Raw genomic sequence first — 24,453 nt, forward strand, 5'->3', positions numbered from 1 at the left:
CGGCCACGGGTGGCATTTTTCTTCGGGAAGTCACGGTGTCCGGAGAGAAAGGCCGCCATCCCCCACCCGGGCATGGCAGATACCTATGGGTGCCCGCTTAAAAATTCTGCCTAACACAAACACTCACGTTCCAAACCCTACCACCACCACAATACAACCCTACAAACAGCTAATGGCCATAGATACCGAGCATAAGGATCAATAAAAAAAAAATAAAATCACTATTCTTTTTCTAATACATAAAAATAGATTCTTACGATTATTATTTGAAATAGTGCCATACAGATTTCAAAAATTTAATATAAAATAAGGTCTATAAAATGATCAAATAACTCTCAATTTTTATTTTAATGCATAAATTAAAATTATTTTTTTAAATAACACGATGCAGATTTTATGAATTCAAATAGATTTTTTCCTTATTCTTCGTATTTTAGATTCTGAGCGGAGCGATGAATGTATTAATTTTACAATGATGTGTGATTTTTTTTTTTTGTGTCTGTCACCGCTGTTTGGGACAGTATAACTGCATTAATTTTTTTCAACAGTATCTCAAAATTTGTTTTTTTTTTTAAACTTTCACTAATAATTTACGTTTGATTGCTTAACTGCAACATAGTTGCGTTGAGATTTGATAACCTCATGACTTTTGTTCAATATGTTTATATATTATACCTACGTATATATTTATATAGTTTTTTTTATTCAAGTGGTCAGTGGATGTGATGCAATTAATTTTGGTTATAATAATAATTAATAAATAATATAAATCTGAAATCATAGTAAACGCATACGTAGTGTAATACTATAATAATAGTATAATGCGTATAACATTTTAAATGTTGAATATGTTAATAGTTGTTAAAAATATTATTAGTATATAATTCTTAATAAATAGTATTTTCTATTATGTATTGAATTTCCAATTCTTTGACAATACACAAAATTAAGTCGGACAAAAAATAATACTTTTGAAACTAGGATAATCCATGAAATCTAGATTATTCAGGTACTTACAGGTTATCTTTATTTAATAATAATGATAGTAGTATTTTATCAATAACAAATTGTACAGAAATGTTAACAATTTATAATAGTTACATTTAACTTTTAAGGAACAAGGATACAGCAAAAATTATGTATAATCATAAACCATTCATATCATTATCATAAAATATATATAGGACACAATAAAAATATAGTAACAACTCATGTTTGTTAAAGGATGCCTATTGAGTATAAATGTATTAAAAAATATTAATAATTAAGTGTTAAAATATAATATATGTCTGTAGCCCTTCGTCAGATATTTTAAGAAAATAAAAATTATTCCTATGGTCTATGCAAATTGAAAGTTAAGTACTGCAAATACAAATTTGTATAGCCGTACAAAAACCGAAACCTAAAATAAAACTCTCGAAATCAGTATGCTAAACTTATGGGAGACCCTAGTTAAAACCACTCTGTGTAAACGCATTATCGGATTTTTTCGCAAAACCAGTTTTTGAAAAAATTCATTTTATTTTCCAACTTTAAAAAAAATAACAGAATATAGATGAAATTTTCACTGAATGTTTATATTAGCACTTTGTATGCACCATAACATTTTTCAAGTATTGAAACTCTTTCTGAGCTATTTATAGGCATGAGAAAATGTCGAGTTTAATTAGTTTTTTTGTGATTACCTATTGTCGGATACAACATTCGGTCGGTCTAAAAACTTGAATAGTTTAATATGTTATGCAACGTTCCTCATTAGTTGATGTTAATGGAAATTTAAAAAAAGGTTGAACTTAAACTCGATGATCTTTAATAAGCGATTGAAGTTAAAATTTATTAAAATCATGAAAATTGTCAACTTTTTCTAGTGATAAATTTATAAAATGATCTATTTATATCTAAACTTTAAAAATGTAATATATGATTTTCTTTAATTTTTCTACATTTAACGAAAAAAAAGTTTACCGGCAAGTCGAATTCATTTTTGAAGTTGGACATTAGATAATCACACGTAGATTAACAAATTCTCATACAACGATTTTCTTATTTTTCGATAGTCTACAACAAATTAAGTAAAATCGTTATTCTGTTTAAACAAATAGATATCTAATCTCATCAAAATTTTAACTTGAAATGTCTACAAATGAAGATTTTTGGGTTTCAGTATAACGTATAGGAACTACATAATATGAGAACTGAGAAGTGATGTATTGCTATGATTTTGTTCTGGGAGAGGGGATGGATAATTTGTTAGGTAGACATCAGGTCGGTTGCCCAGTTAGGTTAGGTTAGGGCGCGCACACATTTTAACTTGCTGAACTTTTTGTTCCGATGTTAGAAATCTAATCAGATCCAATGTACGGCAACCGTTGAGGCTTTTAAGTATATATATTATGTTGATGCACACTTGGTATGACGTACATGCATTTGACAGTCGGAAAATGTACATTTGCACATACATTCCTTTTATGTTTTAAGGGTGTAGAAAACTTAGAACCGACTTACCGACTTGTCAACGGTACAAAAGTTGCTATTTTTCCCCCCTCCCCGAATTCACCGTTGCATGTAGCATGTTTATTACGTTACTATAAAATACAAAATAGTAAATAAAACTATTTGACACAGTAAAACTGAAAATAAATAATTACCTATGGAACATAACTATATGGCTGTATATTTACTATTTATTTTAATAATTATTAAAATAATTGAGTATAAGTATTAGGTATAGGCGTATAACCGGTAATCCGGTAATCGGTATAGGTTTCTACTTATAATTTCTTTAATGTAATAAATTCTAACTTTTGTCAAGAATTTGGAAGTTGAAAATGTTTTCAGACTTAATAGTCAGTTTATAATTTTTTACTTAGTTATTAGTAATTATCATGGCTTCAATATTGTTTATTTTTTAACCGTCGAAAATGTTTCTGACGTTCGACTACTGAATGCACATCTGACATAATAGTATAATATTTTTACGTGTTATCGATCTTTGAATACGAGTAGACTAGTTGTTGCTCGATCGTTTCAAAGTTTGGGTTTCAATTTTTTATGGAAATAGTAACCACAAGATCTTCTATGCGTTGGACGATGGGTCTCTGAGTTTCAGATGCTTTACTGTTTTAGCTTTTAGCTTAACTTGACCGGATATTGATATGCCTAGGTGCCTACTATATATTATAATATTATATACTAATATATATGCATCGGCTAGGTTTTTATTTGTTAATTATATGATTCATCATTGATAGCAGGATATGTAAATGATTCATGGCGTGTATAATTCGTTAGTTAAAAAAGTGATTAAAAATCTGGTCGGAATTTTTTTTGGCAGGAACCATGAGTCAATAGTACCCCGACAGTCGTGTTGTCGTAGTCGTCGATTGAATATCAGTCGGCACTCTGCGCGACTCGTCGTCGTCGGTTAACCATTACCGCAGTAGTCGTCATTAGCGATATACCGGTGAACGGGTATTCAATATTGAATATAATAATAATAATAATATAATACCTACACAGTACACAGTACACACAACATCACGTACTTACGGTAATAATAAAATATGTAATACCGCCGACGTGTGTAATAGTACAATAGTAATAATAAATAATAATAATAATAATAATAATATTATAATAACGGACCGGGACACAACGGTGAAGGAAGGGTGTGTGTGCTGGCTTTCCGAAGAGCGGGTGGTCGGGGGAGGTCGCGTGCGGCTTTGCCGCTTTCGCGGCGGAGCTCGGGGGCCACGGTGGTTTAGCTGCAGCGTCGTCGTTGGAGGTGGTCGCCGCCGGTTGGGGATGGCGGAGTGCGGTACGTAATGACGAGATGGGTGTTTGCGCGTGTGTGAGTGTACGAGTGTGACCGACTGCGGGACATTGATACACACGGACGGCGGCGGCCGGGTCGCGACGATAGAGTCATGGGCGGAGGTGGGGATGGGGGGCCCGATCGGTGTACGAAAACGAAGAAGAATCGGTGGAAAAACAACACACGGGCAGCGCGGGTCGCACGCACGCACGCCGCGCCGCGCACACCGACACAAACCCGCGCGCACACACACGACAGTCTCGCGCATTAATAAGTGTATAATACGCACACACACGCAAACTCGCGCGCGACGCGCCATATTGAATCCGACGTCCGCGTTTGTGTATGTGTGCGCGCGCGTTAATTTTCGCGTATCCGGCCATTACCGGATTACCCGAGCTCGCCTAGTGTGTGTGTGTGTGACGCGCTACGACCGTACAACTCGGACTCAAAATTTTTTTGGATCGTGGAAATCCGCTTCGCCCGATCCGCGACTTTTTTTGCCGTAATTCTCGCGTCGTGAAACACCGCCGTTCAAGACAACTGTACGCTGTTGCTACACTGCGGCGGCGGCAATTAAACACCGCGAGTGTTGTTTGGACGACGACGACGACGAATCAATCCCGGCGATCGAGACTTGCCGCACATCTTCGCCAATTAATAGTAAAAATAAATAAAAATCAAAAATATCGCAGAAGTACAGGGGACTCTGATCCGTCACACAATCCCTTACTTTTTTTGTTTCGTGCCGACACCCCCCCCCCCCTCCCGTGTGGCGGGACGCCGTCGTCCGGATGACCGTCGCTTTTTCGACTTCGCGGGCCGCGCGACGCTCGCGATTCGTTGCTGCCGCTGTTGCTGTTGCTCGTGCCGTTGTTGTCGAACCACGACGGCGCGATGGCCGATGACGACCACCGGGCCGCCGCTACTGCAACAATAATAACAAGTACGGGTTGTCGACGATGCCGCTGACGCTGTTATCAATCCGTCGTTACAGTGTTGTTTTGATGTCGGAATCACATTTTGCCGTGTAGCCGCCGCCACCGCCGCCGCCGCCGCCGGACACAACGACCGAAAAACGGATTACGGATAATATTGTTATTATTATTATTATTATTATTATTATTATATCGTCGTCGTCTTTTGTTTCCACCATCGCCGCCGCCGCCACCGCCGATCGACTTACTGCGTAAGTATCGTTACCTATATTGTTGTTGTTATTATTGTTTTCGTTTTCGTCTCGTCGTCTGCAAAAACCGATTTCGTCGTCATATATTTTCATTACGTTTTTGTCAATATTTATTATTCGTCCGTGTGTGCACTCTGTAAATGTGTGTGCGTGTGTGCGTGCGTGCGCGCGCGTGTGTGGTAAAAAAACTTGACGGCGAAAAGTCTTGTACCTGCGTCATGGCCGCCGCCGCGTTCGTCGTTTTCCCGTCACCTTGACACGAATACAAATTACACGTTTTGCCCGGACGATGGACGTGTCGACGAATTATTCGGACCGCGGTCGTATCGTGTTATAATAATAATGCGACACACGCTCGTCCGTTGACCAAAAGTTCTCTCCTGGGTTTACTCGCTCTTCGTTAGCTTGCTGGCCAACTCGTCATAAACGGAGGCCTGTCTCCAGGCTCCCGACCACACACGTCTACGCCAGTCACTACCTCCTCTCGGCGGTTGTCTTGTCCATATGGTATGTGGCCCATCTATCGTAGTTGTGCACTGTCGAAAACTCAAAATCTCGCCAAGTACCAGACCAGGCCAATAAGGTATTGGTCCACGTCCACCTAAGAAGACCTATGCCGTGTAGAAAATGCTAACGTTTCAATAGGATTTCACCGAGTCTTTTAGACAATCGCTCTGATCGTGATGTTGAAAGTTATTAAAAACCACTCAATAACGCTGATTAAAGATACCTACTTGCTGCACTGAATCCATAAATGTAAATTGTAATATTGGTGTTAGTAACCTTAGTATTGCCTCTGTACAATTACATTTCTTATCGACTGATGATAATTTAGCGCTATGTAAACCAATTTCAATTTTAAAGTGATAATTATATTTGACTAATAACTATATGGAAATTAAGGTATTTACATTTTTCTCAATTTAAATGTATTCTTGATTCTATATCTTATTATAATTTCGAAGATAAAATACACTAAATCGAATTAAGATTCTTTTAGATATTGCATACCTTAAAGGCTCACATATCATTGCGCACTTAAGTTTCTTATCAAGAAGTAGTATAACTTGAAAGCTGTGCTATCAATCTATGTTGATGTTATGGTTAGTTAGTAAAGTACTCGCCTAATATTGCAATAACTTACTTCCTGGTATGTTTTATTGTTTGTTGTTTGTATTCAATTTATTCTATTTTATTTACCCTCCTACCAAATAGCTTATACCTATTTTAATTATTTACTTAATTAACATCATTAATTGTACCATATCATGTGTTTTCTATTTGTTATAAACAGTAGTTAGTATAATAATATATTATTTCAATTCATTTTTATTATTAATTAATTTGCTTATAGAAAAAATTGCTAGGGTACCTATGGGGTCTTGCAATTTTTTCTTTTTTTTCATACCTAGGTACAAAATGTGCTTGTTTCCTATTCAAAGTTCAGCAATTAATTATGTTACCATCATATTTATTAATTTTTAAAATTCTACAGGTATCTAGGTATAATTATTGATTGATCTATTTATTTTTATTATTGAATTGGTACAAATTAGTGATGTGGATAGGTATTATATTTTGTTTATCAAAACATGGTATAAACACAAGAAATAGGTAATTTAGTTTTGCTATCTAAATTCCTATTGGATTTTTCGTCCAATTTACATAATAATTTGCTATCTGGTAGGTATTAGTTATTGTTTTGATTAAAGCTCGCATAAGGTGTTAGGTATATTTTTGGATATATCCTTGGACCTATTTTGAACTAATAATTTATTTAAAACAATGTTGAATATCACTTGGTTGTTTTTTGTTGTAGGTTAGGTTAGGTTTCATACGATTCTAAACAGTTTTAACAATGATTACCAATTACCTTTCATTTCTAAGTTGATGTCTTATACTATATGCACTCTGTAAATTTAATTTTTCTTTAGACACAATATGCATATTTACTTAATAGTTAGGTTGACACCTAGGCTAGGCTTTTTAATTTTTATACTTGAATTTTTTTCTGGGATATTTTTAATGGTTATCAATAGTTATATTTCATGAAGAAGTACTGTTTATGTACAAAATATATAGTTTGATTGTTCACTGATTCTTATTCGGTTAATAATAATTAGGTACCTATGGAGTATATATCGTATATATATCAGTACTAAATACTGTCATTGGCACGTAAATATGCTTTAATAAAATATAATTTTTAATTACTTAAATACAAAATTATGTAACTTCCTTTGTAGATGCTATTTTTGATTCGGTACTTTACTTTATAGATCACAAACTGAACAAAATAAATATTGTCTTTCATGAACCTATACCTTAGCATAATACGTACAATTATTAAAATGTACATTCATTAGTCGGTATTAACTCTTAACTTGAAGGAAAATGATTTGTAAAATTGTAGAAAGATACATAATAATTTGTAATGAAGAAACTATTTATTTATTATACAAGCATGAAGTAGATAAACCAACCTATTATTAGTTCTTCAATACTATGGATTAATTAACAGCATTTTCCAAAGAAAGCATTTGATTTTTAGTTTAAAATTAGAATTATGTAGCTATGTGAACATGAGTATTAGGTACCTATTTGAAGAAATAATTTATTTATTAAATATAACGTTAAGTATGTATATTATCATAGTTTATAGGTTTATGTTTGTTATATTGTAGTTTATAGGTTCATGTTAGTTTTTATTAAATGGTTTCCGATTATAAAGAAGTAGGTAGGTAATTAATCAGTATTAACAATAGGTTTATTGAATCAATTTCATGTACATAATTTATATATACATATATATATTCATCATTAATTTTTAATTAAGAAACATCCAGACTAATTAATTATTATTTCTTTAATGTTTTAGATAATGGCATCTCAAATGGAAATTGATGACGATGTCGTTGATTTAAGTATATCAAGGTAATAAAAAAAATATGGTATTTTATTGTTTTTTAAACACTATATATACACCTTTTATATTAGGTGTAAATGTGTAATTGTATACCTAATGGCTAATATAATATTATATAATTTATAATTAAAGGGAATATTTTAAAAACACTGTAATATAAAAATATGTTTTAATGTCTCAACATTTTTTAAGTAGGCAGGCATGAAAAAATAAATACATTTAGGTACTAACCTTACAATAAATTAACACTTTTATAATTTTTAATTTTCCTTATATAATAATAAAAATTACATTTTATTTTATAGAAATATTAAAATATTATGTAAAAATAAATAAATAACAATTTAGTTTTTATTTAATTTATTATCTAAATTCGATGACATATTTTTTATTTTCGCTGTATTGATAAATTAATGCGCAACATAAGATATTGAATACATAATTTATAGTTTTTAAAACTAATTTTTATCCAACTCAGTAAGTAGTTCTATCATAGGAATTTGTATGAACATCCTGTGTATTGTATAATATAATATTTATATTTATAGTAAAGCATATTACATTTAATTCCATTTTTTGTATGCTTAACTTTTAATTGAAAAATAGATATTAACAACTACTGTAAACCTTTATCTATAGAGTTTTATTTTTATTTTTTATGTTTAGCAGTCGTACAAGTCAATCACTGAGAGATGAACCACTTTCCTTAAAATGTACTCAGCCAGATGAAGCTCACATCCATATGAATGGGCATTTGGTTAATGGTTTCTCCTCAACTGGCAATGATTCTTCAGAGGAAAGTGATGATGATATGCCCCTTGAACTCCCACCATCCCCTAAGGTATAAAATATTTATTTTAATTGTAATGTTTTATTATAATACATTAATTTAAAACAATTTATAGGATGTGACACCACCCGAAGAGGTGTGTGAAAGAGAAAAACTTGTCAGAGTTTTAAAGGAAAATCTCCGAACAGAGGAAATGACTTTGGTGCTGTTGAAGAAATTGCAACAATCACAACAAATTAACCAAATTCCTCAGAGTGTCACCATAACACCTCAGGCAGCTCATACTAAAGATCATTCTAATTTGTTGTCATCCCAATTGCCGACTGGGAAGTCAGCTCAACCGCCAATGCCTCATGTACCTCATCATGCAAAACCACCACCGCCCCCATTAAATCGCTTGGTAAATTTAAACATATTTAATGTCTTGTATTATATTTTTTCAACCAACAATTTTATTATTATATAGCCATCGTCATCAAGATCTAATGTCCATCAATCTCACCAGTCTATGTCTTCAAATCCCTTAATGGGTTCAAGTAGATTACCTCCTTCCAATGGTCTACAAAATTTGCAGAGGTCATCCAATGGTCGATCATCACATTCTGCACATTCGGCACATTCAGCGCATTCATCACCTTCAATTACACTTGAACGAGTAATGAAAGATCACCATTCCTCCAATACTTCCCAATCGGTAAAAACACATTTTTTTTTTTTAAAAAACATTATTTATTTGTTATTAAATAATAATTTCAATTGTTTATAGGAACGTTTGAGAAATGATGATGGTCAAACACCTGCTCAGAGGCAAGCTGCTGCTAAATTGGCCCTTAGAAAACAATTGGAGAAAACACTATTACAAGTAATTAATTTAGTTTTAATTTAATCTTGCAGAATTTTAATTCATATGTTATTGAAACAATAATTAGATTCCACCACCAAAACCTCCACCACCTGAAATGCATTTTATTCCAAATCCATCAAACACAGAATTTATTTACTTACTGGGATTGGAACATGTTGTTGATTTCATAACAAACGGTGAAATGATAGAAGCCAGCATACCCAAAGATCCATATAAGTGTTCTCAATGTGATTCAAACTTTACGCCGGTTTGGAAATTGGAAAAACCTTCTAGAAGTATGTGTCTTATATTAAATATAAAATTTAATGGTTCAAAAAAAATTTTAAAACATACATATTTTGCAGATAAAGAATCTAAAATTATATGTGAATTGTGCGTCACTAGCAATGTAAAGAAATCTCTCAAAGCGGAACATACAAATCGACTGAAGACTGCGTTTGTGAAAGCTCTTCAACAGGAGCAAGAAATAGAACAAAGATTGGCTCAAGTATCGCCGCCATCTTCTGTTTCCCCAGCGCCTGTGCATCCAATTCATATAAATCCACCAATGCCGTCCGTGCCCAAGCCAGCGCCTGCACCGAAACGTAACCCAACACCTCCACAACCGCATAAGATGCATCCTTCGGATCCGACAGGTGGTAAATTTAATGCTGCAGCTGCAGCTCACCTTGCCCTCCAACAACAAATGCTCAGAGGATTATCACCTCATCCAGCAGCTGCCATGTTGCAGTTTGCACCACTTTTGTATCCATACCAACTAGCCATGGCGCAAGCTAGTGGAAAGAATTCGGCTGCTGCGGTAGCCGCAAACCTTGCTGAACTACAAAGACAGGCAGTTGATTTGCAACGACAGTATTTAATGGAGATGATGCCCCAACAAGGCCAGTCCCGGTCTGCATCACAAACACCCACGTCTGCGCACAATTGGAAATCATGATCCTAATGATTTAAGTATACTAAAATGCACGCTTTATTGATTTTCCAGTGACGTGTGAATATCAACATTATTATTATTTATATGTATATGTATATATATATATATTATAATTGCACCCGGGAGGTCTGCGCAGGCGTTTTGTACTCGCACTAGACATGTTACGTGTTTTCTTGGACAGGTCTTTAGAACTATCAAAGTTGCCGGTTATCAATCAATGCATTCCAACATATTACACGTTTATACTGCGTGAATTAGCTGTTGTGCCGTATCAACATTATTTTTAATTTAAGACTAGGAAAATGCATAGCATATAAACGGCACAACACGTGTTGCCACTATGCTCTCAACTGTCAATGTGTTGTGTATGATATCCATGAAATGGGTATGAAAAAAAAACAATAATAAACTGACAAGTCTGTACATGTACACTTAACTAATTCATCATTACTATTCAGTCATTGTGCCGGACTCAATTTTATTATTATTATTTTTATATTTTAACTTTCAATTATTATTATTATTATTATTATTATTATTATTATTACGTTTCAGAGAAAACATTTGTAACAATGCGTTTGTGTTTGTACAAAATATTGTACAAAGTCACCTTGTATCAAACCTATTGTTTATATTGTTCAATTATTTTGTAAATAATCCAAGTATAAGATTAACCATATAAAATCTATGAATATTTTTTAAAAAAATGTATAAACAAGAGCGTTGTTATTAATGCGTCTGATCCAATATTTTCTTTGGTTTCATAATATTTTATTTGATAATTTTTTTTTTTTATGGAACCATGTTTTTTTATGAATGTATGTATGAAGAATATTGTCTGAATGTATTTTTACTTATATAATAAAACCGTTGTACGTTTTTTTTAGTCAATTCTGTTTCCATTTTGTTTTTACCTGGATATTGTAAATAATAAATTGATGGAATATTAGTTGTGCAAATTAATTTTTTTTTAATAAATACAATATTTACATCTTATATTTTAATTGTTGACCAACACAATGTACAAAACCGTAAAACGGGGTGAATAGAAACAAAATCAGGAAAGGTATTACTTTGACATTTTCCCGACCGAATATTCGTGTTATCAATATGGAACCTTCACTAAACTGAATATACATAAGTACGGAATTCGATGAACTCTAAACGCTCCGTTTATTTCTACCCCCATAGGGCTAAACATTGAAAAACAAAAACTGATCATTATCCTAGTAAATTATTACGAAAATCATTGGTTTGTGTTATGTATATATTACAAAAAAATTAATTTTTCTTGTTATAATCTGTTTAAAATATAGTTAGGTTTTATAATTTATGTATGTATTATTAATCATTCAAATATATAGGTTATACTGACTTGCCAATTTAGGGGCGAATAGAAACAATAGTTATGGCTTGTACATATGTATTACATTAGCTAAATTGTAAAAAACAAAAAATAAAGCCATATTTGATGACACTTTTATGATAAAAAAAAAAGCAGAGAACATAAAGGCATATAGTATGTGTTTTTTCCAAAATCAGGAAAAAATGATTGCAAATTTACTTCTAATTTTGCTTATTTGTTTTTTAATTGAAATATTTGAGTTAAAAATACACAAAAAAAAGTTTTTATTGACAATTTTGATGTATTGATCATCTATTAATAGATGACCCAAATAGAAAAGTTTTTATGATACTGCAAAGTTCAAGTATGTTTATTCACCCCATTTTACGGTATATTGATATTCCCTCAACAGTATTTATTACTACTTCCATTTTTATTTGTAATTATTATCTACGTATACATTTTAAGTATCGTAATCCAACAATAAATAATTTATTTTATATAATTCTTCTTGAACCTAATTAATTTTTTTACCTCAAAATAATTTTGGATAATACATATTCATCATTATTAATTTTAGATTCTGAGCGAAGGGATGAATGTATTGATTTTACAATGATGTGTGTTTTTTTTTTATTTTTGTGTCTGTCATCACCTTTTAGGACAGTAAAAGTGCTTGGATTTTCTTCAACAGTAACTTTTCTGATAGGAAAGTGAATCTAGTTGGTACTTTGGGGGGTCAAAAGTAAAAATTTCCCAGTAGTTTTCAAAAGCGACGTGAAAAACAAAAGAAAAATTAAGGAAAAACGGGAATTTTTACGCAAAATCTGTTTTCGAGAAAATCGATTTTGGTTTTTGGTGTAACTCTAAAACAAATGACCGTAGAGACATGACATTTTGACTGAATGTTTATATAAGCATTTTCTATACACCATAAAATTTTGAAAATATTTTGACTCTTTTTGAGCTGCTTACGGACATGGTCAGTTTTCAATTTTTTTAGTTTTTTTTTTCTATAAATATCAATAAAATTTTATCTGTTTAGTAAAAAAGCTTGAACATTTTATAGAAGGCTCCTAGGTTATTGTTTCAAAGGCAGATGAAAAAAATTAAAAATACTTAGTCACAGTTTTTATTTATAAGCATTTAAAGTTCAAATTTTGACAAAATACGGAAATATCACGAAAATTACATATTTTCTATATTCGATTATCTGATTATAATAATGTTTTGTAAAATTAATATTGGTTTTCGGTCAATTCTATTTATATTTCTGTAATTTCTAAAATAGAAAAAATATGAATATCGGTATCTGGGAAAATGCTAGGACAAACTGTTTTAAATCAACTGAGAGAAATGGGTCTGAATTTCAACAAGTGTGTAGGTATATTGGTACTGATGGCTGCAATGTTTGACATCAGAAGTTTGTGGAGCTGTAGCTGAAATTATAAAAAGTTCACCGAATGCCCGTAGATGTCCATGTTACAACCATTCTCCTAATATTTCGATTTCAAAATCAAGTAAAGTTCAAAGTATACGAAGTTTAGTTGGAATTATTAAAGAGGTTGTTGGGCCTTTTTCTGTGTACGTACTGTTAGTTTTGAAGAAATATATTGGCCATCAGCTAACATGATTATGTGAAACGAGATGAATTGAGAGGCATGAAGGAGTTACTAGATTTTTACAAAACATGACTGAAATTATATTAATACATCAACTGAAATTACAACATGGAAAGATTCCCAAACTTCTGGAAAAGCAAAAATACTTGTAACAACACTATGTGACAGTGAATTTATTATTGCTATTTTTAATCTTGCGCATTTGCTCAATTTCACTTATTGTCTATGTAAATTTTTCCAAAAAAAATTTAGATTTGAATACAGCGGCAAATTCTATTAAAGATATATTACAAGTTCTTACTAAATGTCGTGAAAATTTTGATACAGAATTTTCAAATATTTTTAAATCATCTGAAGATTTAGCAAACATTATTGATGTAGAATTACGTATTCCCCGGTTATGTAAAAAACAAAAAAACCGTTCAAACTATTCTACTAATAATGTAGAAGACTATTACAGAATCTCGATATTCATTCCTTTTATAGATAATGTAGATGACTTAAGAACACATATAAAATACATATAAACCAAAATAAAATAAAATCTTGAGTAACCTAAATATTTTTAAAAATTTGTTTTTGTTCATTTATTTTTTGGTCTACTTAAAGGTAAATTTCGTCTCAATTATCATCAGGGGCGGATTGGGCCCTGTAAAAACCCGCTATTAACCTCATATTAAAGAAGGCCCCATACTCAGAAAAATTCAGAGGAAAAATTAGTATTTTTACCATAAAAATAACATCATTCCAACTGTAATTACACCAATAATATATTATTATCAAGTAGTATCGATTTATAGTATTATGCAATTCAGAGTACAGTTGGAGATAATACAGATTTAAGATGTGCTATCCCTATTAATTATGGCCACTTGGCCACATTATTAATGAAGGGCCCCGTGCACCCGTAGTACAAGGGCCTACTATCCTACAGGGCAGTACTACATTAGGACAGTGGGCCAGTGGCCAGTCTGCCCCTGATCATGATATCTCTGATATGTCTCTAACCTAGCCCTTCATTACGATCTCCATATGAGAACAATAGAAGCGGAAGCACGCATTTTCAACACACGTTTCCATAAACGACTTAAAACCCATCCAAACCCCCTCATAAAATAATCTTTCCATCCTTACACTCCCAGGAAATCCTAACCGTAGATTAAAAAGAAAGTGGACCTTTTATAAAGTTTTAATGTCTAACGTCTCTAGAGAAAAAAAAATAATAATAAATAATTATCATTAGCCAATAAGAGCCACCAATGAGTAATGGGTGGCTGCTTATTCACAACATTCATGTTATTATACTTTTACTTTTATCATATAAACTTGTTGTGCTAAAAATAGTATAGATTGTTTATGTCAAATAAAAAATATAAAAAAAATATATATATATACCGAAGCACTGCAATATTTTACTGATCATTTTTATGCATAAAATTGAATTTTAAACATATAGTTAATTAGTTATAAACTTAGGTATGTAATGCAATATATACATCAAGTAGGGTTCTATACTCTATTCAGGATAAGTTTGAACCGCTCGCTCGACCAAAACACGTTTTTTCCGCGCATTCCCACCACAATCCGGACATCGGTGAGAGCTAACGCACAGGCGCCCGACGATCGACGACGGTCGGCCAATCACAGAACGCATAGCCATCGCATGGGGGGGTCAGACACTGTTCGGCGGCTCAGTCTTCATGCGCGACGCGGTTCAATCTTCACCTGAACAGAGTATATAAGTTAGTAGAGGACATATTGTGCGTCAAGGAGGACATGGAGCGTACGAGACGACTCACGGAGAGGCAGTTTGCATGATAATATGACATAATAGCTTCACAAATTGTTGCAAATTTATTTTTTATCGTGTAAATAAAGGTTTGGCCATCACGTGTATATATATATATATATATATATATTATATTTATGATTTGTATTTTGAATAATTTTCTTATTATTGTTCAATATAAACGGTGCATCTGAGGAGGTAGTAATGTCCGCCACTGAGTAATACTATTGTGGTTCCCACTTCCCACCTCAGTTGCGATACCACATGCAAAAAAATAAATATATATATATACCTAAGTAATTAAATGTTACAGTTTAGAAGTACACACGTATTGTCGTATTGACGTGTATAGATCAGCGGTTCTCAACCTGGAGTACGCGTACCCCTAGGGGTACGTGGCATGATCTCAAGGGGTACGCGAAAAAAAATTGAGTAATGGAAGAAAAGTGAAATTTAATGTAACTGAAATAGTTTGCTATTAACGAAATATTTATTGTGTACTGATTACAATGTAGAGTCTGCGATTTAATGTTATTAATGCGATAAAATTATATCGTTATATTATTTATATTCAAAATTGATATTTGGGGTACGTGAAATAGTGGTGAGTGGTAAAGGGGTACGTGAATGAAAAAACGTTGAGAACCACTGGTAAGATTATAGACCTACATTTTATGCGATACCCCCCGTCCCCCATGTCATTCATCAAATCTTCGAATACTTATAATAGGTACCTAACCTACCTATATAACTAATTTTGTAACTCAACATTTTAAAACATACTGCAGCAGTGGTACCTATAGCTATTAGCTATATAAATATTATGTACATATTATATATAGGTACACCTATATACCTAATATAAAATATACGTCATGGTATCTCACATAATAATAATAGTTTTCGTCTGATATGTTATTGATGTTAAGGGGGATTGGATTGAATACATTTTACACTTTTATTTGGAACGGCATACAACAGAATTGATTAAATTTAAATTACTAAACAGAATACAGGGATTACCAACAATGAAAATGAAATAACATTTTTTTTTTTTTTAGGTATCTATAATTACTTTTTTAATTAAACCCATAATATTATGATGGTTTTTTTTTACATGGGGACATTATACAAATATCGTATGAATTTTCCCTTATAATATATGCATTAAAATCTATATATTTCCTATACGGCTATACGCATAGTTATCTTATAAAATATTTTTATGATGATACAGCAGACAACGTACCTATTTTCTCCATTATACTAAATCAAATATAAACCAAAATGACGGTGTCATTACAGGTCTCTTAATAATAGCGCTGTAGAATTTTTAAATGACTTACAAAACACCATATTACAAAAAGCTAAAACAATAAGCGCTGATTACAAAATCATAATTGGTGACATCAATTTAGACTATTGTTTCGTGTTTCACTACACACCAATAGACCTTTCTGGCTTTCTCTCATGTCTGATTTTGGGTAGGTACCTACTACCTACACTAAAATGATCGATTCTATTATACCAGACACGCATCAAATACTTACCCTGATCACATAATTTTGAAAAGCAACAATGCACATTTCTGTAAGTCCTGGAACCAGTCCAATTACAGTAGTAGATCACTATCCAATATTTCTCTATATTGAAACTTGTTAAATGTTAAGTAACAGAAATAACAATCCTAATCTAACAATAAAAAAAAATTCTCACTTTTATCAAATTTAATAAGTATTAACTTTTTAATCTTGGGCTTCTGTTCTAGAACTCACAGGCGTTAATAAAGCTACCGCTTGCTTTATAAATATTCTAAATATCAGCTAAAATCAGCATCCACTATATCATAAAAATCTCCTCTAAATTGAGAAAAATTAACCCTTGGACAACAATCTAATTAATTAAGACAATAAGGCGTAGAGACCTCTTCCTACATCTAAAAGTAAAACATAAACTTTCTAATGATAATTTCAAAAAAAAATATTATAGTAATTATGGAAATATTGTGACATAACTTATAAAAATTTCAAAAATATCTACCATAAATCAGAATTAGCGAAAACTAAAGGTAATTAATTAACAATTTAATTTAAAAACAAAATAATAAAAATAACTCTATTTTAATTATTAAATGCCGGAATTGAACTAAATGTCAATAGTGATGTCCTACTTATTTCTGAAAAATTATTTTGTAGCATCAGATAACTATTAGATCAATTAAAATACGAGCAACATTTAATTTACGACAAACCAGAAATACCTGGAAATAATATCAATCTATTTCAATCTATCTTTAGTAGTTACTTTACCTATAACAGGGAAGAAAAAATGATTAGCCAAATTTCTAAACTTAAAAATGGGTCCTCTTCCGGGCTTGACAATATCTTGGTTAACTTACTAAAATCAAACTAATTAATATTAGCTATTCCATTAAAACACATTTTTAATCTAAGTATTCGAAGTTCAGTTGTACCTGATAATCTATTTAAACGATCTAGTGTAACAACAATTTTCAAAAAGGTATGGACATGTGAATACCGTTCGGATGTAGCACTGCCAGCACTTAAGTTCGAAAACAAATGTCAATTTTAAAACGCTGTTCAAAACTATTCAAAACGCTCGAAAAAAAATGTTCATTAACTTCCCTAGTAAAAACTGACACTTTCAAATTTTATTTTTGCAAAAATGTAGTTAAGCAGTACCGTAAACTATCTAGCTTAGTTTTTGTATTCGCTCGGAAATGCTTCTACCGCAAAATTTAAAAACATGTAATATAGGTATGTATGGAAATGACTATTATCAACTGGTCACCAGCACTTGGGTTCGAAAAAAATTACATTTTCAATTTTAACCTCTCGAATGCACAGAATGCACCTCTATCAGAATAGATGCTGATGTCGAAAGTCGGAACATTTCGATTATCCCAATATTGTCGATGATGGAAAAAACACAAACACATCATTGTAAATACAAATATGCAATACATATTGATTGGTACACTCAGAATCTAAAATTAAGACAAAAATCTAATTTTCAACTATATCGACCTATTTTCATAATCTCAAATATTGCAAAAGTCTTTCAAAAAAAAAAAACAACTTTCCTAGAAAATAATAATATTAAACACAAATCTCAATATGGCTTTCAAAAAGGAAAATGCACTGACCATGCATGACGAATGCCTGACAACCATGATTGTTCACTATATACTGTCTCTTATTATAAATAATATAAGTACTTTTTTAATTCAATAAATTATCATAATATTATTATTAAATGGTTTTATATGTATCAAATAAAATAATATAAAAAAACAATACCAAGAAGTTTAAAAAATAAAAATATATTGAAATATAAAAAATATTTATATTCATCATTGTATTGAAGGTACCTAATATTAGTAATATTATTATCCTTGGAAATGTTCAATATTCTACAGACCGTAAACAATTTGATGAGGATCAAGAATCACGACAGGTTCACGTGTACCTATCGATTTATTTGTTTATCGCATGTGATCTAGTAAAGCCGTATAATATGTACCATGTATTAATGTATATGTTACCGTCAATGATGTAAATTAGGTAATAACGTAAATTCCTAGCCATTATCATATATTCCTAACATTGGTAGACGATATCGTCAATGCCTAGGCATTAACTGACAACATACGCAAGGTTGTAAAGTTCAAATATTTTCTTAACACATTTACAACTATGACAAGGAAATTACTTACATTTCTAATACTGATAAGACAATGTTGATAATTTTGTTTAGAGACATATTTAAATTGGGTCAGACATTTAATAATGCACATAAGATAAATTTAAACTTAATATTACATTATTAAAATAAATAAATTGAATCATTTATTTTCACAATTTGATATACCCTAAAACATTGAAGGTTCTATAGGCATGCGTGTGTACAAAAAATTATCTATAATTAAATTGATATATAATTATTAATCAATTATTCTAACAAATAAGTAATCGCGATTTATATTGTAAACCTACTGTATAGATGATATATGTAACCGATAGACGGCTATTTTTCACTTAAAATGTAGTAGTAAAAAGTATTTTATTGTTAAACTTGTTAGTACCGATTATTGATAAATCGACTTTACAACGCAAGGCCGTTTCTAATTATTAAATTTTACAAATACATTATTTCTAATTTCTAAATGCACCAGTGCCTGAAAATAATGGACATTACCTTTATTTCCTAGTCAATATCGTATACTATTTAATTTTTGATCGGAAATATCATCCTTAATTTACGTCTTTGCCGGTAACATATGTATGTATATATCCATTTAGGTTATAGCATGTATGTACCTTCATATGATATTTATTAAAAACCAAATTATACACAATATTAATATGTCATAAATATTAGCATCAGTTGCATCACTTACCTATAATACATCATATCACACGCTAAAAAACATTTTTCCATAATATATTTTATTGAGTCAATAATATCGAAACGTAAACATATTATGTTGTTATGCGACCTTACCAAATAAGTCGAGTGTAGGTACTATCTTATACCAAATATAATAAAAAAAACTCTGTTTTAAATCGTAATTTATGGAGGATTTGTTTTTATTTACAATTTTTAATTGGAAGGATCGACTATAAAAATCATTACCTTTTAGTGTCTATTAAATTATATCATCATTAGTTGTTATTATATTGTAAATTATATCATAATCCGTTGAAAATAGAAATATTTCGTGTTTACATTAGCCATCAACTATCAAGTGTATAGGTTTATTATATTATATTATGTGTAACGTCTAATGTGACTTACATCACTGCACATGTGATGACTATAGATAACTCTATATATCTATAGATAACTCAAAACGAGCCAACATATTACATCAACATTCACTTTAGATTCTGAGCGAAGTAATGAATGTATTGATTTTAAAATGATGTGCGTTTTTATTTTTTCTTATGAGCGTTTTAAGTTCGTATTTTTACAAAATAAGATATTCACTCGATTTCTCATGTGGCGATTTCCTTATTTTGTTGTAATTCAAAAAAGAATAATTGCAGAAACATGAAAATTTGACTGTTTATTTTATCAATTTCTATACTTGGTAAAATTAAAAAAAAATGTTGACTCATTTTAAGCTGCTTACGGAAATATTCAATTTTTTTATTTTTTAGTTTTTTTCCCTATACATGTCATTAAAATTTTATTTGTTGGGTCAAAAAGTGTGAAAACAGAATACGAAGCTCATATTTTTTTTATAAGCATTTAAACTCTGTAACCAAAAAAAAAACTAAGAAATATATAAACACAGTTTTTTTATAGTTATTTTAAGTTCAAATTTGGACGAAATTACATATTAAATAGCCAAGAATAACGATTTTAATTATTTTGTTAATAATAAGTAATAACAATAGTTATAAACATAATATAAAATATCCACACTAACAAATCGTCACCGCTCAGAATCGTTTATCGTTTACTATGATAAATGATAATATATCATTTAATTCAAATTTAATACCATCCATTACACAGTGACTCACTTGTAACCTACTGTATATCAGATCGACGTACACTTACTCGCTTTTTATGTATACACACATATAATTGGTGATCGTTGTTTTGACAAAATTGCAAAATAGTAAAACCCGCGAAGGTCGTAAGAAACCGAGAGCCTTGTTCAGAATAACATCCCTGAAATGGTGTTAGTGCATTACTCAGCATTAGTATTTACTATTTAATGTGATAAATGTTATATAATAGACAGATACCCATATCTACACACAACACCTATAAATTACTCAAATCAGTGTAGATAACTACCTTATACGTAGGTACACAAAACGCCAATTTGAATACTTAACAGACCTATTATGCTCAGTGTAATCCCGATTCTTGGCGGTCGCGGCTTAGGTATAACCTAGCGAAAAAGTAACATCATTATAAGACAATAGCTGTCTACATCGCCACGGAGTGCTTATCCTGAATTTGTTTACTGTTTGTTGTTTATATTGTGTCTGATATATTATTGTACCTGTATAGGTGTTAAGTACTATATTATTAATTTTATTACTTCTCCTATACAGATAATACATTAATACCTATGTGTATATAGACATGCAGTTATGACTTATGATCATGGTTAGGATGATTAAAACAACAATCCTTATCTTTGTAGTAATAACTAACAATGATTATGACTTTGATCATTTTTCTTTGTAAACAAAATCGTTAAAATATACAGTTTATCGATACCGTTATATCCAGTAACCGTGCAGTACCTCATAGAGGTACGCTAAATTGCCCATACGTAAAAACGTGATTAATAGGTTAGGTATAGGTCGTATAGGTGTACCCAATACTTACTAAAAGTTGTGCATCTATATTTTTATTAACTGATATTATTCGATATAATGAATTAATAAATGTCATAGGTATATTTCAAAAAGTAAAAGATATGTCATACATTTCATTTATTTGGTTTGATATTTGCTATTAATTACAAGTACTTATAGTACTACTACCATAATACCATCCATGATCCATAGCTCGCCATATACTTCTCTAGAGATTTTACAAAAACATTTTAGATAGGTAGAATATTTCAAAGTAATTTTGTAACTATGTATGTAATAACTAATAATTACGTAATATTTAAATTTTTTCAATGGGAAAAAATATTGCTTAATAGTGATTAGTCATAACTGATAGTTAAAATTTTCACTATGAGTGGGTAGTAACCTACTCACACCAAGCATAACCTTTTACTTTTTAGCAACCATTAGGTGGATGGATATCTTCAGTAGGATTTAAATGACAATTTAGTAGGCGGGGTTTAACGTTTCCAAAGAAATCGTATATAATATTATAAATATAGGTATAACTTATATTATAATTTATAACATAGGTACACATAATATACAAGGTGGTATCTTTAAAGTTAACCAGTAACCATTCATATTATTGAAAAGTATAAAAACATTAAAAAAAAAGGATAAGTGCAGTGGGGTGGAGTAGGTCAGCGGTGGTGGAAGTTTGTACATAGTCCCTTTGGTCCTTAGACAGGATAGTGTATTGTTCTATATTACAGTATTCGATTTGAATACAATGATTGCATTCGATAAAAAATAATTTTGAGCGGATGAAAGAAAATTTATGAATCATAGATATGTACTAATAAGTAACCACTAATTGTATATAATATACCTAGTGGCTAGTGGGAATTAGGTAATTTTTAATTTTTATTCATTTCTATGATGATAAGCAACGCGTTAAAACAAAATAGGTTAGAAAAATAAAAGTTGATAGTTTTTCCTGTGTCGTTGAAAAACTATTAAGAAAATCGTACTCTCTAAAGTACCATCTTGATCCAATTTTCTAAAAGATAAGATACTATATGTTAAAATCGAAGTACTCTTTCTGGTAGACATTTTAGATAAAAAAAAATAAAAAAATAAACATAATTTATTGTATAACCACTAGCTTCTTCACTCTGCTCAGAATCTAAAATATTTCCAAAAACGGTAATACTTTAAGAGAAAATAAGTAATTAGGTGTTTAGTATTTACCTATATGGCTATACAATATCATAATTTTAACGATCATCGCTATTACCAATAACTATTAGAGGTTCGAAAAACAGCACGCACTGCGCAGTGCCACAATTACAGTTTTTTTAGGTGCCAGTTAAAAAATATTTTAGAGGCCCTTTACTGTTGATATAAACAGTTTCAGAGAGAGAATACAGGCATTTTGAGAGTTCGTGAATCCAACAAAAGTGTCCTACTCACTTGCCATTTTCCACTGCGCTACTTACCAAGTACACTGCAGCGCTCTACAAAAAAACATGGTATATAATTAATAGTAAATAATATAATATATAATATACTGCACAGTGCACACCACGTTATTTCGTTGATTTTGTATATCAAAATTAAAAATAATATATATAAATATACGCAATAAACGTCGGGATGTTCGCAGACAACAATAGCGATATAATCCGGGGATCGTAGGTAGGCAATTAAACGTACACCACCGTCGTCTGTCCATTTTTCGGATGACTTGTGCGAGTTGTAAGTTGTAACACAAAGGATACTTATGGGAACCAGACAATTATCCGCAATAATCATCGCCGGAATCAATCAAATAAAAAACTGGGTAAATGGGTAACGCTCTGCTGTATATCATAGGTGTCTATAGAGAGTCACTGTTATGGATAACTGACGTGTTAAATTTGAATTCAATGATATAAAATTATTGTACAAGAAAAATGATTCTGAGCGAAGATTGATAGCCTATAATACTACTAAGTATATATTTTTAGTATATTATTGTGATTAAATTGTAATTTATTTACTAATTAACTATTAGGCAATAGTACTACACTAGGTTAGGTTAGGTTAATCTTGTAAATTAAACTTATACCAATTATTTCAATTAAAAGTATTAATGCATATTTTACTAAACTGTGAAAACTATAGTTAATAAACTAGCGAACCAAAATTGTTGATTTGACTATCAACATTTTCAGGAAAAAAAGGTTTACCAGAATCCGTTAAAAAATAAAGTAGTTATCATTTGAAAAAATAAAGTTTATTTTGCTATTGGTACACCTGCGTGTTTAACAATTTGGGATTCATTATAAAAAAATTGCCTATTAAAAATAAAGAAACACGTCTTTTTTGGTTTTAACGAAATTTTATGTCATCGATCCATAATCGTTAAAAAACTCCGCGTACAAGTCAATGACATTAAGATACACTCTGTATATTTACATTATATTTGTTAGTTATATAGTTGTATCTAAATATTAATTTTTTGTGCGATGCCGATGGATTTGAAGAAGCTATGGGTCAAGTGGGTGTTGTGTTCTCCTAGTCCTTCCTCCATCGATAAGGTTATGGTTGAGGATGTTTCTTGCGTTGACATATAGCGGGCAGTCTAACATGAGACATAAGACTACATGTTTGATTGAGAGCGGTTCGGTGCATTGGCTACAGAGAGGTTGTTCTTCGTGTTATATGATATGTATGTGGGTGAAGTTGGTATGACCGATTCTTGTTCTGGTATTATGATAATTTCGAAACGTCTAGATGCATTGAGCTGAGTATACCATTTAGTGATTTTGTTTTTGATCGATTTTAGCTTGTTTGTGGTTGGTACTTCAT

The 24,453-nt window shown here is 31.2% G+C and overlaps 1 protein-coding gene across 8 annotated transcripts; it reads left to right on the forward strand.

The window, feature by feature from the left end:
* Nucleotides 1-3,995: 3,995 nt before the first annotated feature.
* LOC132942656 (transcriptional repressor p66-alpha) lies at nucleotides 3,996-11,514 on the forward strand. Of its 8 annotated transcripts, none has more exons than XM_061011229.1 (8): nucleotides 3,996-5,003; nucleotides 7,882-7,937; nucleotides 8,599-8,770; nucleotides 8,835-9,119; nucleotides 9,186-9,413; nucleotides 9,486-9,581; nucleotides 9,649-9,859; nucleotides 9,929-11,514. In XM_061011229.1, the coding sequence occupies exons 2-8, from the start codon at nucleotides 7,885-7,887 to the stop codon at nucleotides 10,519-10,521; spliced, it is 1,638 nt and encodes a 545-aa protein (XP_060867212.1). In that variant the 5' UTR covers nucleotides 3,996-5,003; nucleotides 7,882-7,884; the 3' UTR covers nucleotides 10,522-11,514. The 8 variants fall into 8 exon arrangements, with proteins under 8 accessions (XP_060867212.1, XP_060867209.1, XP_060867210.1 ...); XM_061011226.1 differs by having other exon boundaries at nucleotides 3,997-5,003; nucleotides 8,596-8,770; XM_061011227.1 differs by lacking the exon at nucleotides 3,996-5,003 and adding an exon at nucleotides 5,022-5,586 and having other exon boundaries at nucleotides 8,596-8,770.
* The last annotated feature ends 12,939 nt before the right edge of the window (nucleotides 11,515-24,453 follow it).

This window comes from Metopolophium dirhodum, chromosome 4 (genome assembly GCF_019925205.1).
Source record: "Metopolophium dirhodum isolate CAU chromosome 4, ASM1992520v1, whole genome shotgun sequence".
NCBI classification, from domain to species: Eukaryota; Metazoa; Arthropoda; class Insecta; order Hemiptera; family Aphididae; genus Metopolophium; species Metopolophium dirhodum.